The sequence below is a fragment of the Cnephaeus nilssonii genome, assembly GCF_951640355.1.
Source record: "Cnephaeus nilssonii genome assembly, chromosome: 21".
Taxonomy (NCBI): domain Eukaryota; kingdom Metazoa; phylum Chordata; class Mammalia; order Chiroptera; family Vespertilionidae; genus Cnephaeus; species Cnephaeus nilssonii.
Window position 1 is genome coordinate 4,850,260 of NC_137092.1, and position 19,730 is coordinate 4,869,989.

At 49.8% G+C, this 19,730-nt stretch overlaps 1 protein-coding gene across 2 annotated transcripts in view; it reads left to right on the forward strand.

Moving 5' to 3' along the window:
* Positions 1-19,730, forward strand: part of NTNG1 (netrin G1) — a 238,329-nt gene that overhangs the window by 155,444 nt on the left and 63,155 nt on the right. For both annotated transcript variants that reach the window (XM_079761405.1, XM_079761406.1), the window contains exons 4-5: positions 7,965-8,137; positions 18,159-18,185. In XM_079761405.1, the coding sequence (XP_079617531.1) occupies positions 7,965-8,137; positions 18,159-18,185 (200 nt within the window). The remainder of the gene's footprint in view (positions 1-7,964; positions 8,138-18,158; positions 18,186-19,730) is intronic.

Genomic DNA, 19,730 nt, shown 5'->3' on the forward strand with positions numbered 1-19,730 from the left:
ATCGAGGGCCATCTCGTCATTGCTCATTGGCCTTGGATTCGTTTCGTTTTCATGCAACAAGCTCTTTGCATCCCGATGTTCAGATTGATCACTTGGGCCGAGGACAGTGGCCGTCCGGAGTGTGATAATTGTCTCGTTAAATCTGTCTTCCGTCCTCAGCACCTCCTATCTAAGCAGACTCCTGGGAGCGCAGGGAGCAGTCCAGAGTGCGCGATCCTGTACCTGCGTCTGTCTCGTGCGTGCGTCCTCTCTCAGATTTATACGCTCCCGTTTCTATTTTATAGTCCTGGTACTCGCGTCTCCCTGGCAGGACCGAGCGATGGAAAAGGGGCTCCGTTTCATTTTACCTAAAAGAACCAGCCATTTAGTGAGTCATGCCATCTGATGCTTCGCTCTGGGTAAGTTTAGGGTTTCAAGTAAAGTTTAAATGGCCCTTTTAGAGGGTTTTAAAAGTGCCGTAAGGATCTCTAAGTCATTTACTGCTCAGCTGTGCAAGAAGGCTTTCTGGCCCTCGTTCCATGAATTTGGGGAGCAAACCCATCGCCTTCTGTAGTTAAGAGAAGATCCTAAGATCCCAGTGTCCGTGGAGAACTGATGAAGATCTCAGTTTTTATTTTTAGAGAAAACTGTGTAACTAACTACATTTCTCTGCTTCAAAAAAAAAAAAAGAAAAAATAGGCCTAGATCAGGTTTCAAAAATAATTCTTCCAAGAGCAGAGCCCTGCTGAAACCTGTTTGGCTCAGTGGATAGAGCGTCGGCCTGCGGACTGAAAGATCCCAGGTTCGATTCCGGTCAAGGGCATGTACCTTGGTTGCGGGCACATCCCTGGTAGGGGGTGTGCAGGAGGCAGCTGGTTGATGTTTCTCTCTCATCGATGTTTTAGCTCTCTATCCCTCTCCCTTCCTCTCTGTAAAAAATCAATAAAATATATTTAAAAAAAAAAAAAAAAGAGCAGAGCCCAGGAGAGGAAAGCCCACTGGGGTCCATGGTAGGGTCTCCATATGCCAGGGAAGCGTGGGTTCAGGAGCGTGGGCACACTGCCCCTCGATTTGTGGGGTGGCTTCCTAGCGCCCCCATGCCTCTTCTCTCCCGAGTGCTTCTCATAAGACAGGAATCCCAGCACACGTAGGGTGCCCAGCCTCTCGGTTGGTCTGTCAGTGTGTGGCTGCTTTCCAAGGCTTACCCCATAAGCAGATATGTATTTGCCCTTGAACTCGGGCCATTGCAGACATGATAAAAATACATCTCTTGAAAGAATGTTTGCTTCCCAGTGACAACTACTGTCAGAGTCCGGGTTCGGTCAAGGGAAGAAAGGGGGGTGGAATCCTGGAAAGATGGGAGCCCTGATGGGATCAGGGTGAGACCAGGCCCGTTGGCTGTCTGCAGATCTGGTCTTCGGCTGTAAGATGATGTTTGGTCACTGCTTAGGTGTAGCCAGTGCCAGATTCCAGAGGTAAGCTCCGGGGTGCGTAAGAGGGACGGCATTAAATGCCGGAAGCAAAGGAGGAATGCATTTCTCTCTGCTTGCTGTCCGGAGGGAGGGAGGTCCCGGGCTGGCCCACTGCCCTGCCTGCAGCCAAGGTCGTCTGACGCCCAGGTCCCACACTCGTGCTAACACCGTCCACCTGCATTTGAACTGGACTTGAACCCCGGCTGCCTGAGTCCGGCATCCCGACTCATAATCTCTCAGTGCTAGTGATGCCCGTCTCCCATCTCAAACCGTGCCTTGAGGCGGAAACTACATGTCCGTGGGTCAAAGTGCAAAGAGAAAGGTCAGGGGGTTGCTGAGGCCTTTGATAATATATCATCTTTTTTAAAAGACCTCTGCAAAGCCCTGGTGTTTATGCTGACGTGTCTGCTAAATGCATTTGTGGACCGAGTACCGATCCAATTCAGGGGGCGCAAAGGGAGGTTGACTCAGGTCCTGTAGCACCTGAAATGTATGCCCTGGGGCGGGGCGGGGGGGGGGCTCATTAAGGAAAAACCTTCATTAAATAAAACTATATAATAAGATCTCATCTGCGAGGTGAGAGAGGGGCATGTGCCCCCGGGAGCACATTGCTGGGGCTCCTCCAGGGCTGGGAAGGGCTGAGCTGCTTGACCTTCACCCCCCGCATGTCACTCCTCCTCGGGCTCAGAGCAGCGCCAGCCCGGACCTCCCGGCAGAAGCCTGGCTGCCCTCCGCCTCTGCTGCTTCGGAAAAAGCCCGTTCCAAACTCCTTTGTCTCCGCGCCTCCGAAGGCAGCTCCTAGGTTCTATACACACACCTGGAACTCACAGGAGATGCGGGTGGATCACATGCTTCCCGGGATAAATATATTAAGTTATGTAATTTTTTAAAAAAACAACAGGCAGGCTGTATGGGTTAATTTCATACCGACTAGCAGGTGCACAGGCCTCCGTGCTGGAGCCTTCTTACAAGCGAGATTAAACTGACTCGTGACAGCTGGTCACCGAAACACAGGGGCGCGGACCTGGCTGAGAGCAGGAGCACGCTGCAGCCCAGCGCTTCCCAGATTAGCGCTTACTTTGTTATATATATATATAAATATATATATATATATATATATATATATATATATATATATATATATATATATATATATTACAGAGAGGAAGGGAGAGGGAGAGATAGAAACATCAGTGATGAGAGAGAATCATGGATCAGCTGCCTCCTTCATGCCCCCTACTGGGGATCAAGCCTGCAACCCAGGCATGTGCCCTTGACTAGAATCAAACCCAGGACCCTTCAGTCTGCAGGCCGACGCTCTATCCACTGAGCCAAACTGGCTAGGGCAGGCTCACTTTAAGTCCATCTCAGCAGTGCCCGTATTTGACAGCGTGTGCACTTTGTCACTTACACACAAGTGGCTCTCCCAGGTACAAGCAAGGCAGTGAGTTCTGTGGGCGGCATCTTGGTGCAAGGTGTGTGCGTAATCGGAGCTGGTGAGTAGGCTGCGCTCCCAGAGCATCAGACAGATGTGCATTTCTCCTCTAGCAAAGTCCGCCAGGCCTCCAGGTCTCCTCCCCGCCTAAGGTGCTGCTAGAGGTGGGAGCTGGGGGGCCGTAGAAGAGGATAATGACTCTGTCAGAGACCAGCAGGTGTCTGGGAAATCACAAGGCTGGAGGTCATGACCCCTGGGAATCGAGAGCCATCGCCCTTCATTGTGAAATCCATCTTTCCCCAGGGCAGGGGTTCCCCATGGAGGATTCAGTGTCGGGCTGGCACGGCTGATGAGAATACACCGAGCTGTAGAAAATGAAAGGGAGTCATTTCCAAATATGGGCCAATGTGGGGGCGCCTCGATGTCCACTTCCACATGCCCAGCCCTAGGACAGCAGACCACACAGAGACTGGGGACAGATGGCCCGGATTTGCGGCTGAAGTTAGTTTGCACTGGTGTCCAAGCAGGGCTCTGCCCAGCTGTTTATTGGTCAAATATTTTCTGAGTATTTATGCGCCAGCACTTGACACATGCTAGGGATGTTGTGGTAAGTCAGGCAGACAGGACTGCTGCTCCCAGGAGCTCACAGGGACAATACAACCCACGTCTGTAGTAGAGACAGTGACTGGCCTTGCCCGCATCAGAGGAGCATGTGGGAAAGGCATTCCGGCAGGAGAAGACGTAGACTTCCAGGGAACTCGTAGACCATGTTGTAGAGCGTGGACTCTCTCCTGAGAATAATGGGAAATCTTTCTATGGTTCTAAGCCAGGTTGACCCACATATTTTGGAGTAAACGATGGTTTGGACTGTTGTGTTGAGATTGGGTGAGAGAGTAGCGTGACTGGAGGCAGTAAGCTCTGTTTAGAAGCCATCGCGATGAACCAGATCCAAGATGATGATGCTGATCTCAACGGGGGAAGTGGCGGTGGCCAGAACTGGGTGGATCTGAGAGCTGTCAGGAGGAGGCGTCTCGGAACCTGCGGAGAGGCTGAGTGATGACAAGGAGCTGTGGTAGGAAAGGGAGAGAAGGAGTCATTCTTGACCAACTGACTGAAAGGTGATGCCGTGTGCTGAGTCGGAACCCACAGGAGGAGGACTCGGTGGGAGAGGGAAGCCAAAGCACGCGGTTGGGGATATGTGGAGTCTGGGATGCCCAGGAGTGAGAGCGGAGATGGAGACCCAGGACTTACCAACAGGTCAATCAGATAATCCTCACGTGGTGATGATGGAGGGAGAGGAGGGGGCTCCCTGGATCTCTGTGGGTAACACAGAACCCCTGCATCTCCTGAACTGTTTTCATACGTGTGAGCTTACTTTACATATGTCTATTTTTTTTTTTTCTGGGAACAAAAATCGATGTAAGTTTGCTTTCACTTGCCTGTAACTCAAAGGCAGTTAAGGACCACAGAGGAAACCTACGGGACAACCTGGGTACGGGTGCCCAAGGAGAGTCACTCAGGCCGACCTTGCTGGGCCAGAACCCTCACAACAGCCCGGAAGAGAACACACGGGAGAAGAGGGTTCTGGAAATAGGCGCGAGAATCCAGCAGGGGAAAGGGGATGGTCTACAGAGTAAGATGCTCTTGAGGCAGGGAAAATATCCATTGGGTTTTCAACAGGAGGTTGTGGATGATCTTTTTTTTTTTAAATCCTCACCCAAGGATATGTTTGTTTTTTAAATTGATTTTTAGAGGGAGGAAGGAAGAGAGAGAGAGAGAAACATCAATCGGTTGCCTCCTGTTTGTGCCCCAATGGGTGATCAAACCGAAACATAGGCATGTGCCCTGACAGGGAATTGATCCTGAAACCTTTGGTGTATGGGACGATGCTCCAACCAACTGAGCCACCCGGCCGGGGCTGTGGATGAATTTGGCAAGAGAAGCTATGGTAGTTGGAAAGAGCGAGATGATGAGAAAACAGAGACAGCAAGTGTAGGAAACTCAAGAAGAGAGAGGAAAATGTTGAAGAGACAAATGGGAAAGACCAAGTACAAAGTGGATATTTCACCCGACACGCACACATTAAATTGGGAGAGATTTATGCCAATGAGTAAAAATTTTAGAAGCACAGAGTCTTAAGCAACCATCAACCAAACTAAACACACAGAAGCATTTAAGGAAATCAGAAAGGTAGAGAGTAGGGTGTCTAGAGTAGGCAGAAGAGATCAGGGAGAGTCATGAATTGAGCTGAGACTAGAATGACTAATAAGCTTTTGGACAGGTGAAGATGACCCACGAAACATTAATCTATTCTTCTTTCACCTCCTTTTGTTATTCAGAGACTATTTTCTCAGTGAATATGAAGTCTTTAGGATGGAAATTGCCTGCATCTCAGAAGTGACTGCATGTATGAAAGTATTAACAGTAACAAGATATATCAATCCAACTTATTATTATTGCATTCTTGGTCTTCACACATGAAACCAGCCTGTACTTTTCGGGGAGGAGGTCCCACTGTTCATTTCCTCATTTGGAATTTCTGACACCAGAGAGGGTGCTAAGTCAGTGAACGTGGGTGCTTCTACCACTTAGGTCCCTAACATCTTCCATGTGTAAACACACCCATAAATAAAGGTGCTGATGTTGTAAGGAGAACGCTCCTGTTAATAGGCAGCTTAGCACAAGCCGCTGCCTGCACGGAGAGGATTGTTACAAGACCCGCTCCTAACAAAACACTCTCTAGTTCTCTTCACTGAACCATGTTTCTCTTCTCTTTGTCAAAGATGGTGCTCACGTCCATTTCCGGAGGCTCTGTGTCCGTGTCTGTGTTGAATAGGGGTTGTTGGAATAGTGGCCTTAGAGCTCATCACCACCGATGACTCTACAGAGGGCAGGGTGTAGCTACAAGTGCCACAAGTTGTAGGAGACCCCAGAGGAAGCTGAGGCTCGACCTGGGGAACGTGGGTGCCCTTGGCTGTTAGGCAGAAGCGAGCGCGGCCGCTGTCAAGACTGGTCGGAGCCATCCCTTTGCTTCCTTGCGGTGAATGTAGGTCAGTGTTCCCAACAGGTCATCAGCGCAGGAGCACGCCCAGCTGTCACTGACAGACACCAGAGAAACCAACAGCCCTTGCTGAGGAACCTTCTTTTCCTCCCTAAGAAGGAGTATTGCTTCTCTTCCCAATGCATGCCAGCCGCCGCAGAGGACAGCGATGTAAAACGCCACCATATTTCTTTGTCGTTATGAAACTCGGCTTTTTTTCTATATTTTCATCCCAGATCCTGGAAGAGGCCAGACTAGTTTAAAAACACACACACAGCCCGGCCGGTGTTGCTCAGTGGTTGGGCATCGACCCATGAACCAAGAGGTCACTGGTTCGATTCCCAGTCAGGGCACAGGTCCAGGTTGTGGGCTCGGTCCCCAGTGCGGGGAGGGGAGGGTGCAGGAGGCAGCCAATTGATGATGTTTCTCTCTCATCAATGTTGCTATATCTCTATCCCTCTCTCTCTAAAATCAATAAAAACATATTTAAAAATAAAAATGCAGGCACACAGAGAAACATTTTCAGGTTCTGACTGTGACAGATCTTGGTTCTCACCCCGCCCCCCCTAGTTGGGGTGTCCTGGTTCTCTCCTTTGAGTGACACACCCCTTCCCAAATACATTGCTCTGACCTCCGCTCAGGTCATTCCATCAACCTAGGCTTTAATCTAGAGCCGTGGTCGGCAAACTGCGGCTCTCGAGCCACATGCGGCTCTTTGGCCCCTTGAGTGTGGCTCTTCCACAAAATACCACGGCCTGGGCCAGTCTATTCTGAAGAAGTGGCGTTAGAAGAAGTCTAAGTTTAAAACATGTGGCTCTCAAAAGAAATTTCAATCATTGTGCTGTTGATATTTGGCTCTGTTGACTAATGAGTTTGCCGACCACTGGTCTAGAGGATGAGGCCCGTGCTTGGGGTGTTACGATTTATAACCTGCTCCCTCAACAGACATCAAGTTGGCCTTTGCAATTCCACAGTCGAAGACGTTGGATGTGGGAATGTATTTCTGTGGAAATTGCAGATTCTGCTGTGGCCTCTCATATATCATAGCTTCACAGGAAGGCTCCGAAGGCGAGGCCTTGGCTAAGGACCCCAAAGGCTTGGGTTTGCTGGGAGACATAAGCATCTTTTCCCTGAGCCAGGTGACCCGGTTCTGAGACTCCTTGGTGACAAGCGCATTGGCCGTGAGGGGGGCACCTGAGGACCGACCCTCGGGCTGGTTAGGGGCCTCGGTGGGAATCGCTTCTGATGGGAGATGGGGTCTTAGGCATGAGAGCAGCTGATATAACCTCGGGGCTCCATGAAATACATCGGAATAGCACACTGTCCTATGGTTATCTTTCTTCTTAAGCAAATAAGAATCGTCCTAGCTGGTTTGGCTCAGTGGATAGAGCGTCGGCCTGCAGACTGAAAGGTCCCGGGTTTGATTCCGGTCAAGGGCTCATGCCCCTGTTGCGGACTCTGAGGTGGTGCAGGAGGCAGCCGATCCATGATTCTCTGTCATCCTTGATGTTTCTATCTCCCTCTCCCTCTCCCTTCCTCTCTGAAATCAATAAAAAAATATTTTTAAACATAAAAATAAACAAAAAGAATTGTCCTCTGGTTTCAGGGAGAACAGAGCAGAACACTAGTTCCAACCCACATGCAATTGTCATAGATTTGATGGTATCACAGCAGAACCTCTCAGGTGTGGCTGTAGTGTGGATACCTGGCGGGGGTAAGGGGGGTAGTAAGGGGGGGAGGAACCCCTTGGTTTCGGAGCAGGATTGTCTCAGGGAGCTTCAGGCCCCAGGGAACGGACCGGACCCGCTGGGATTAGCATTCCTCCCAGTGGGCTGTGAGGACAGGCTGTGTCAGAACCCCAGCCACCCACCCCCAGGGCATTTGCTGGAAGGATTCTGAGGGCGGGGCTGCAAATCCGCCTTTTCCCCGGGAGCCTGTAGGTGGCACCGGAGCCACCACCCCCAGACACGGGTGGGCAAAGGCTCCATGACCTCCAGGCCAGCCTCACTGACAATGACCTCTTGTCTCTCCCGCCCAGGTGCAAATGCAACCTCCACGCCACCGTGTGCGTGTACGACAACAGCAAGCTGGCCTGTGAGTGTGAGCACAACACGACAGGGCCCGACTGCGGGAAGTGCAAGAAGAACTACCAGGGCCGGCCGTGGAGCCCCGGCTCCTACCTCCCCATCCCCAAGGGCACCGCCAACACCTGTGAGTAGCTCGCTCCTACCCCGGCCTCTGTGCGCGATGAGCCGGCCGCTGTCCCTCCCCATCTCACCTGGCCTCTTCCTCTCTGACTCCTCTTCCCAGCCGCCGGGTCCCTCTCCCAAATGCAGCTGAAGCTCCCAGTCCCTGTCTCAGCACTTTTAAGCCCATGTCAGCACGGGGACCCTGTTCATTTCCGTCTGCCGGTGTTCCCATCACGTGGGCTGGGAGATGGTGGAAATGTTTTTTTCTCAGTGGGCGAAACAGGTGCTTTCTTCCCTCCCCCAAATTAGTTTCCTATAAAAATAACAAAGACTTTAGAACTCTAACTCGATGTGAACCATAAACAACTTCCGGGACAGTCTCTAAATATTGGCAGTCCCATTTCTCACGCTGGGTGACCCGAGAGACGCTTTGTTCAGAAATGCTTCCCTCTCCGAGTTTCGCCGCAGCCTAGCTTTGTCCAGTGAAATAATGGGCTTTTTCCAAACCCCCGTGGTTGAGAATGTCATGCGAGGCCTGGGTCCTATTAGCAGAGACGCCCTTTAGAACAGGGATGGGGAACGTCCGGCCCGCAGGCCGTACAAGGCCGGTGAAATCATTTGGTCTGGCCCTGCCCAGGCAGTAGGGGTGAGTTAATTAAATGTTTGACCAAATAGAACAGGCTAGTTTTTAAGGTGATGATTTTTGAATGACCCGGGAATGATGTGATCGATATCCAAATGGCCCTTGGCAGCAAAAAGGTTCCCCACCCCTGGTTTAGATAAAGAGAGTGACTATAGGCGTGCGAGGGCCACAATGAGAAAAGATACGTTTGTGTCCCTGTGAAAAGAGCGGTGCCTCATGACCACTCGCGTGTGCCCCCCTGAAACCACGCTGTGACACACTCACGGAGAGAAGTCACCACTTCCAGGTGATCTGTCCACTCCCAGGGGTGGGCCCCTTGGCCACTTGCACAGCCCAAGTTGCCATCGTTCAAAAGCAGAGAAGGGGTGAGGTGGAGCCTACACCTGCCCAGGTGAGAGGAAGCTACGAGAGCAGGAAAACTCGCAAAGCCACCTGCTCCGTGCAAGGTGGGGAGTGTTACCAGGAGAAGCCAAAACCTAAAACCAGTACCACCAGCCCAGGACGTTATCAAGGTAATCATAAGAGCAATGAGCCCAGTGACAAGCCGTGGAGTGCGGGGGCAGGAAATGATGATGAAATCTCTACGAAGCAGAGGAAAAAATCGCTCAGTGTAAGGGGATTCGGTTTCTGTCTGTGTTAAAGGGAAAAATGACCATCCAGCTCCTCAAATTAATACACAAAGCCCTGTTGGGCAGAAATGTTGATTTTTCGGGGAGATTTTATTAACTGAGCCTCTCCCGGGCTTTCCCGGATCACCGCGGGCCATCGCTCATGAATTCCGAAGGAACCCCTGAGGTTATTTATTCTGCTACCCAGTGGCCGGCTATCTAAGCATCCCCATCGCCACGGTCGTCAAATTGAGTTTAAAAGTTCCCCACCGTGAAAATGGCTCCGATTTCATTTTCAGTGTCTGCCGCGTCTTTAGTGAGACAGGACGGAAGAAAGTCAAGTTGACCATCACCAGCTGGCATCCCCGCGGGCCTGCGGGGCAGGCCAACGTGTCCAGGCCACCAGAGGGGCGGCTGGGCACGCTGCTATCCAAGGCATTGGCTTCTACGCTAGCAGGACCCTGTTCTTCCACCTGTAACTGTGCTTCCAAGTCTGTTTATTTCAAGACATTTGCGCTGGGGAGACCTCCTTGTGCCAGCCACGCTTTTCATGGAAATGAACGTCAGTCCACTCCCTGGCCCCAGGATCGCACCCTCCTCCAGGTTTCCTCGTCGATTCCATTGTCCATCCATCTCTTCCCTCTTTCTGTCCTTCCATCGACGGTTAGACTCTCCCCCGTCTCTGTAAAATAGGAAGGTGACAGATGGACATGGTGGCCAAGGAGGTTGGAGCTAATGTTTCAATTCTCAACATCAAGAAATTAGGTTAAAGACTCTAGAGCAGGGGTCCTCAAACTTTTTAAACAGGGGGCCAATTCACTGTCCCTCAGCCCATTAGAGGGCCGGACTATAGTTAAAAAAAAAACTATGAACAAATTCCTATGCACACTGCACAAATCTTATTTTGAAGTCAAAAAACAAAACGGCAAAAACACCCGCATGTGGCCCGCGGGCCGTAGTTTGAGGACGCCTGCTCTAGAGCTTACCTACGATGGTCCGGTCTTGCAATGGAAACTTCCCACAATGGAACCAACCCCTTACCTGGCATCTCTGCCATATCAGACAGTGCTGCAGCATGCCCAGGGATGAGAGGAAGTACTTCAGTGGTTGAGCACGCACGGGCTCCAGGATCCCATCCCGCTCCATCCATTCACTAGCCGTGTGACCGCGAAGAAGTCAACGAACCTCTCCAACCCTCGGGTCCCCAGCTGTACTGTGAGGATCACAGCAGCGCATGTCCCCGGGCATTCTGGGAGAACGGAATAAGCTAATGCAGCAGTGTGCGCGGCATGGCACCTGCCACCAACTAAGTATTCAAACTAAGTCCATCTTTGGGATTCTTTTCCCAGGCAGACTTGTCCCTTATTGGAGGACAGTTTTCCTTGTTATCAAACTTATTCCTTAACATCAATAGTAAGTGTCTCTGCATTTCCAACCACCTTTTTTTTTTTTCTTTTGAAATAGAGAAAGAATTACACTGGCCCCGGTTTCTTTTCCTGTCCAGGTCAGCATCAGTAACTCCTTTTTCCAGGTGGTAAGATGTGCACGCCTCTTACCAGGTTGCTTGCCCAGGAAATCTCTCTCATTTTTTAGTGTGGGAATTTAAAGTCGAGCACAGGACTTGTAGCGCTGTTATGGTTCTCATTGTATATTAACTTTTTCTTATGCATGTGCATACATGAGCTCATGGGCACGTGTGCAAGTAGCCCCCTTCCCCCACACACACACACACTCAGACCTGTGAGTCCATTTGGTGAATTGCAAGTCAGTTCTCTAAGAGGGACACTTAGGATATGCCATATCCTAATTCAAAAACGGAAAGTCTAGGAAGTAAAAAGGAAGTGGCTGCGGTCTCTGACCGCTCAGCATCAACTTCTCGGTGACTTGGGAATGACACGCATTCTGGGTAATCCCTGGATGTGTGCATCGAAATCTTTTCCTTATTTCTTTATAGAAGTGGGTAGAAGTGATGTTTTATCGGTAAGATGTCTCTCTTCTTCTGCCTATTGATCCTCGTGCTGTTTCTGAGGGAATCCCATTTTGAATGTTACTTCTTCTAGCTTCTGAGTCCACAGCGACGCTGTCCAGATTCTCCTGATGCTCACTGATCAGCTCATGAATAAAAGTATTAAGTCGCACCTCTTTCCATTCTGATCCCTGTAGAATAACACACAATATTTTTCTGCATGGAGATGCTGCAAACGTAATAATCAACCTTAGAAACTATCACTCCAGGAAAGATCTATAATTAAAAAAGCGTAATATGCTAATTAGACCAGACAGCCGAACGAACCTTCCGACGTCCTTCCGGACAACCTTCCAGACGAAAACGGGGCTGCGAGGGCCGAGGCAGGCCGCGGTGGCTGCGAGGGCCAAGCCCCTTGTATGAATTCCGTGCATCGGGCCTCTAGTAATATAATATTACCAAACTGCTTCCCATACCATGTTCTATGACCCTTAAAATAATTTAATGGCCAAGAAATTTTGAAAAATGCTGTCCACTATCCTAACTCTTAGCTATTCACATTACCTTATTTTAAAAAGTGGAGAATCCTGTTTTCAAGTAGCCAATGTAATCTACTGTTTCCCAGGTTCCTTGTTCGTGGGACACTGATAACTTTCCATTTCTAAACTACTCTTTGCGGGGACAGGCCATTCTAATCAGTTTCTTCAGGCTGCAGACAGAACTGTCATGGAGGCAGACAGAAAGCCCCGCTAGTTGAGCTGCATTCAATCTTCCACTTTCCTTCTACCGACACAGTCTCATATTCTCCCAAGAAAGAAAATGAAATTGGTCTGACATTGACATTATTTGTTTGCTCAGAAATCCAACTTGAATTGTTGCACATGAGCCAGGGCTCCTCGGAGTGAGGGGAAGTAATTGGCGGTGGTTCTCTTCTTTTCTCTGGTATTGCATTTGCATTGATCGATTTATATTTTCCCAGGTTAACACATATATGTCATCATCCAGACAATTGCCCAAGTGCTCTAAGTGCATTAGCTCATTCTTAACTCACAGCCACCTTATGAGGAAGATGCTACTGTGTTCACGCTGTAGCCGTGGAATCGGGGGACGGTGGAGGGGAAGGAACCTTGGAGGTTTACATAGCGAGTCGGGGTCAGAAGGAGGGTCAGAACCCCGCTGTGTCTTGACCCCATCTTGCTTCTCAGGGGACCTCAGTGACTTCCTCTGGTCTCTGCTTCTGTCCCCGCTCTCTCCTGCTTCTCTCCCTGGATCTCTACTTGTTGTTTCTTTGTCTTCAAAGAACCCCCTTCCGCCCTTGCTTTACATTTTCTGACTCCCCACCTCTGCCTCTTCTCGATCTACAGGTGTTTTTCGTTTCCTTGATATTCCGATCTATACCTGGGTTTTAGTTCTTAGTATTATTGGTTCAACAGTAATCTACCAATTATAGCCTGAATTTTTCTGATGAATCCAGACAATTTTTCCAGCTGTGCAAATCTCAAAGTCAACACCCTGGATACTGAAGTCATCCCGTTCTCTTCGCTCTCAATGGAAATTCTGCTCATTTTCAAGGCTGCTCGTCAATGTCAGCTCCTCAGCGTAGCCTACCTAGGCTCTGCCATGCCACATCAACTGCTCTTTCCTCTCTGGAGTCTTGGCAATGTATGGACACTCACTATTGATCACCCAAATTCGAATAATAATGCCAGTTCCTCTTGATCAAGCTTGCCAGAGGCTTTTAGACTTGGGGAAGTGCTTTGCGTGCTTTCTTGCATTCAATCCTCACTATTTCCCCCCATTTTACAAATAAGGAGACACAAGCACAGAGAGGTTAATTAGGTGCCTCAAGGTCCCACAGCGAATGCATGACAGAGCAAGACTTAAACGCAGCTCTGTTTGACTTCAGGAGCTAAAATGCTAGCCATTTAAGAATGGGGCTATCTATCTTAAATAATAAAAGCCTAATATGCAAATTGTCCCCTTGACCAGGAGTTCCACCAGGAGGTGGGGCCGGCCAGCCGGCCAACCACAGGAAGGGAGGCCCTGGCTGGCAGCCAGCAGCCTCTAAGGACCCTACCCTTGCACGAATTTAATGCACTGGGCCTCTAGTATTCTATACGTGTTTATGGAATTAATTACCTGGTGAACGAATAAGTGAACCTAAAGAACTCTATAATGCCCATGTGGGTACATTGACCTCCTGTTGACTTTCCTGGGTCTCCTGGAAAATGTGGCCTTCACTGCTCATCGGCTCTAACACAACGGGCCCAGGGGACCCAGTCTCCTAAGGAAGAGACCCAATGGGAACGTGACGGGAACACGGTAGGAGGAAGACTCGCTTTGTTTTCCTGGCTGCTCATGGCCCATCCAGCCATCTGGAGATGACACCCTGCCCGGCTGGTTTCCATGGGCCTCCCCAAGTGGCATTCCTGGCCTCGGCGCCTGGACCACCAACCTTTCAGATGAGAACCTGTCGGCCCAATAAGAGAGGACCTTCCTTGCAGAACCGTAGGTGTATGAACCAGCCTGTGGGCGCGATCTAGAAAACCCAGAATACCAAACTATTCATGCAACCACCAGCCTGCAGTCTCTTATCTGAAGCTCATGAGGCCAGATAGGACTTGGAATTCGAAAGCTTTAGCATTTTGAAGGGTCATACACCATACCTATATTATATTGCCACCACACCCACAGCTGAACAGCGGGTAGCACCGCTTAATTCAAACCCCAGTCTCTGTCCCAACTTACTGAGATATTCATGGGAAAGCTCATCATGTATGAGTTTCTCCCACCCGTGAAATATACCTGAGTGTTGACCTCATTGGGTTGTCATGAAAGTGAAACAAATTCATGCATGTGAGGTATCTGGAACAGTGGCAGGTACACAGTCCGCACACAATGGACTCCGCTGCTGTTGTCATGAGAATTTCACTGAGCTCCGGCCCAAGGACCCACCCCAGTCTGATCAGCAGGCTCTCCCTTTGGAGACAGCTCTATGGGGAGATGAAGTGTGTCCGCATGTCAGTTGCTCCCCCACAGGATGGAAGGACTGTTCCGGTGTTCGGAATGTGGAATGCCCCAGTCCTTAGGACCAGTGTAGTCTCTCCCCTGTGATTCACTCTCCTTGCGGAGACAGATAATCATCAGAAGGCTGCTTGCCAAGCACGGGGTCAGGAAATGCAAATGACTCAAATGCTAATGACATCGGGCGGAAACATCCTGACACATGCATCTGACCGCAGGGCCAGCCTCCCCAGCATCAACGGAACAGAGGTCAAGGTGGGAGGTCCCCCAAGCCTCTTCCTGAGACCCTGCTAGGCCACCCTGCCACCGTGCGTCTCAGGCTGCCCCTCTTTCTTCTCTTCTTCACACATGTCCATCAATCCGCTAACGTCACCTCTGTTGTTTGTCATGTACACTCAGGCCCCAGAGCCCTTCTGTTGGTATAAGGTGACTTTAGCCATCTCTGATTGGATCCCCTGTATGATGATGCCACAGCGCAATTCTGTGAAGGCAGTCTTCTTTCCTTCATCTTCAAGTTCCTGGAAGACAGCTCCGTACAGCCATTTGGACCAGGGACTAGGACTGGGAGGACGTCGGAAGTGATGGCAACAGAACACACCCGTCTTCTTACTCATCACCTACGTCCTCATGGGCTGGGCTTTGGCAGTTAGCGCTCCTGATGGCCGCAGCCTGGTCACTTATTCGATGGGCCTTGTCCAAACCATCTGCCCCGTGGCTTCAGAGCACCATCACTGGTGTAAGATAGGATCTCATTCATTGATTCATCCCCCACGCCCTATCTCGGTTCCTTCAACATTTGAAAGATTCCTCGTGATTTGCTCGAAGCTCTTTTAATAAGTGTAATGGGTTTATTAAATTCTTCACCAGGTGTCTTTAGAGAACCAAAACCCAGGTGTTTGGACATTAAATAAGAAACATGAGGGAAAGAATAACATTTGAAACTATACCAGTAGGCATCCCTTGGCAGTCAGCTGTTCTCAACTTCAAAAATCTCTATTCCAACGAGCAGTCGGGAAAAAAAGTCTCTTCGAAGCCATTCCCATTTGACAGCACTGGAGTAGGACGTGGCTCACCTGGTGACATCTCAAAAAAAAAGGCCAGCCGCAACGTGAGGAAGAGCCTGAATTTTAAGCATCCAAATGTCAGCTGATGGAAAACAGGATTTCATAATAGCCTTGCTTATGGAGGTTTGTAGCTGCAGCGAACACGGCGCTCTGTACTGGGCTCCCCGAAGGGATAGAGACAGTTTTGCATGAGTCTGAAGTGTTTTACTGCAGCAAGGACTTCATCAGTCTTGGGGATTGGCTCTCCATGGTGGGGGCCCGAGCACCCCAAGAACTGAGAACTTCGCTTTGCATTATGCATGGCCCTCTAGCTCCCCGTGCGTTTGCAAGCACATGAAACGTCTCTTCCTGCAGCCCAACTCCCATTCTCTCTGACGGATTACAAAAGGCAAGCAGCTTCCCCCAGTGGAGCAGGGTTTTCAATCACGGGGAAATTTGGAGCCTCCTGCCATTGATACTAAAATGATGATGCGGCCATCATTCCTCACTCAACAGGGGATTTGCAAAGGAAAAAAAATGTTTTCGGTACCAAGTCACTGTCGTGCTGTGGCCAGGGAGCCTGCTGGAGTGTGGGTCAGGAGTTCAGCCGTCCTCTGCAGAGAGCGCGTTCAGCTTGAGCTGCTTCGCTGGACGGCGCTGAAACATGGAAATGGAAATTGCGGTCTCCAGTTTGTGTTGATCAGTGATCAGTAATTGAACTGAAGCCCCATAAACTCTGTTCATTTAAAATTGGAAGACTGTGGCCCAGCCAGCATGCATCATGCATCAGTGGTTGAGTGTTGACTATGAACTAGGAGGTCATGGTTCGATTCCTGGTCAGGGCTCATGCCCAGGTTATAGGCTCAATCCCCAGTGTGGGGCATGCAAGAGGCAGCCAATCAATGATTCTCTCTCATCATTGATGTTTCTATCTCTCTCTCTCCCTCTCCCTTCCTCTCAGAAATCAATAAAAATACATATTAAAAATAAAAATAAATAAAATGTAGAGAATTTTAATGTATCTAATAATGGAACATAGGATTTCATTCCTTCCAAGGTGTTAAAAAATAAAGGCAAGCTTTTATTTCTCCTTCTCCCCTCCCTCTGAAGAAATAGGAAAATGGCCCTTGGTTTTAAAGAAAACAAAGCTAGGAATCTACAGGGATCAGTTAAAATAAGCAGAGGGCAGTCGTTCAAAAATAAATACGAAAATAGAAGTTTAATGATTCCTCCAGTTACCACCTGCTGGTACACTTCACGGTGTAACCAGCCCATCCGAACAGCTCATTAACAGCTGTCGTGTATGCACTGTGTACCGCGTGTCAGACGCCTTTATGGATCATCCCAGTCAATGCGCACAGCAGCCCTTTGCGGTAGAGAGCATTAGCCCCTCTCCAGTGAGGAAACGGGATAGAGCGGGGAGCTTGCCCGCAGCCACCCAGCTGGTCCGTGGCAGAGCAGCACTGTCCCTCAGTGCAGCCCAACTTCCATCTCATGCTCTCAACCCGAATTTAGTGGAGAAGATACAAATCTCTGACTGTTCATTGGTGATATCTATCATGGGGTTGCTTGTTTGATGAACCAACTACATCAACAATAGTCATCAGAGCAGAGAGGGAGATAGCACATACTACCTGCCAAGCCATGTTTTGAGTGCTTCGCATAAGTCAGTTTCTGTCATCTTTGCAACAACACTATGAGGCAGGAAGCTGAGCCTCCTGGAGCCTTAGCAACTTACCCCAAGGTCACACAGGCAGCGAGTGCAAAAGCAAAGCTCCCAACTCTGACAGCCTGGTGCCTCTGCTCTTGGCCAGGAGTTTTCTTGTTTCTTCTTCTTCTTTTTCTAAATATTTTTTATTGACTTCAGAGAGGAAGGGAGAGGGAGAGAGAGAGAGAGAAACATCAATGATGAGAGAGAATCATGGATCAGCTTCCTCCTGCATGACCCTCACTGGGGATCAAGCCCTCAACCCAGGCAGGTGCCCTTGCCTGGAATCGAACCCGGGACCTTTCAGTCCACAGGCCAACGCTCTATCCACTGAGCCAAACTGCCTAGGGCATTGGCTATGAGTTCTCATCTGGATGCACACTACATCCATGCCCATGGTTATTCCAAGTCCAGTGTGTTCTGAAATGGTTCCACCACCTTCGCACAACGTGGAAATTAAGTGGAATCTGAAAAATCAATGAAGTCCATGATCAGTGGGGAACAACCTAATGTATTCTCGAATTAAATTTCTATTACGGAGTTTAACCCTCATATCTGACAAGTAAAAGAGGAATAAGAAATGATGGCTATGTGACATTAATCAAATAACAGGCCAGACGACTTGCACCGCTAACACCCGCTCATTGAGAGAGACCTAGTCCATTATGGGGTCTCTTTGCAGAGGCCCACGCTGTGTCTGTTTGGTCCTCTGTGCCCAGAACAGAAGCCGAGTTTTTAATATCTGTTTTGAACCACATACACATGTCCGCTCACCTTATAGGCAAGCACAACATGTGATTTGATAGGAAGCTGCCTTGAGCCAGCTGTGGAAGCCAGGCCTTGATTTCCTGACTCGAATGAGTTCTGGATTCTACAGCGAAAGCGAAGTGGCTCCCGCGGAGGGACAGAGACGCTGCCTTCTCAGAGCTGATGCCCTCATGATCTGAATGTTACCGCGTGTTATGTTTCTGAGATTTTTATATTGAGTTCACGACGCCATGTACTGATACATGTCTAACAGCGTTTCTCTCTCTCTTTTCTCTTTCCCTAGGTATCCCCAGTATTTCCAGTATTGGTAGTAAGTAAAAAAAAAAAATCACCAAGCAGTCGAAGCTAGCTTCGCTTTGTTGTTCCGCTCCTCAGATCTGTTTTCCCCTCCTCCATTTCTGATACCAGTATTTTCTCGGTGGATTGAATTGTTGGGTTTGTTCTCGGCCCAGATGTGATGAGACCACGGGTGAGAGGGTTACCTGGGTAGACCCTGGGGCTCAGGCCCAGCCCAGCTGTCCTTCATGTGGATCAGTGAGGGCCCGCTTCACAGGTGCAATCACTGAAGTCACCTGAGCTCATTAGGCAACAAGAGGAACAGTCCTATTTACCCAACTTAGTCACCAACAATCTAATGGAACGCTCTCCCCTGGACGAGCTTTCTGCCATCATTTAGAACAGTGGTCGGCAAACTCATTAGTCAACAGAGCCAAATATCAACAGTGCAATGATTGAAATTGCTTTTGAGAGCCAAATTTTTTAAACTTAAACTTCTTCTAACGCCACTTCTTCAAAACAGACTCGCCCAGGCCGTGGTATTTTGTGGAAGAGCCACACTCAAGGGGCCAGAGAGCCGCATGTGGCTCTCGAGCCGCAGTTTGCCGACCACGAATTTAGAAAATCAGAGAACAGACGCCAGTGAGCGCTTGCGTGTCCGTTAGGCTCCAAGGAGAATCCGGGAAGCCAGGGGGAGGGGATTGTGTTTTCCCGGCAGCGTCAGTCGTGGTGAAGGCCTGAAAGAAGCAGGTTCTGATCATGATTCGTCTTTCTGGAGGAATGGAGGGAAAAACGAATCGGTCTGTCTGTCTCTTCTAAAATACTGAGGTCCAGGTTTTCCTGATTACGTAGCTTTAAGTTTGCTAGAGAAGAGGGATTTAAAACAAAACAAAACAAAACAAAAAATACATGCAGCATGGAGGAGTCTGGCTACTAGAAATTTCTGCAAGAAATCTTTTCATGGAAAGGAAAATGCCCCTGCGACCCCCTGGGGAAGTCAGTCTGATGCCCCTGCCAAGAGCCCTTACCAGTTGTTCTTGGAGAATGGGGCTGGAGCTTCCTGGTTGTGTAGAAGCCAAGTACCCCTGGCATTAGCCCAAAAAGCCGAAAAGGCCCCAGAACTTTGCAGAATCGCACCCATCTTGACACATCACACCCTTCCTGGTGGCTCCAGCCTCTGGCTGCTGAGTAACGGGAAAGCCAGCCCCGAGGAAGCCGAGCCCCTGCACTGGGAGCCAGGGAGGAATTCTCACAGGGCTCTCCCCTCCCTGTCCTCGGGCGGTGCAGGGTGACAGCTGCAGCCAGCGAGACCATCCCAGCATCCCATCCTTTAGGTAAAACAGCTTCCCGAGCTTTCTAAATGCCAGCCAGGTGTTCCCACTCACAACACAACCCCGTTTGCCCCAGCCTGGGACCGCCCCGGCGCGGATTGGTTAAGCCCTGGCCGGGTCGGTGCCGGGTGCAGAGAGAAGGCGTGTTCTCAGCCACGGGGAGGCCCCCAGCCACGCGCACGCAGCGTCCTCCCCGCGGCCTTGCGGAGAGAGCTCAGTGCCGCCACTTGCCGAGGAGCGGACAGGTC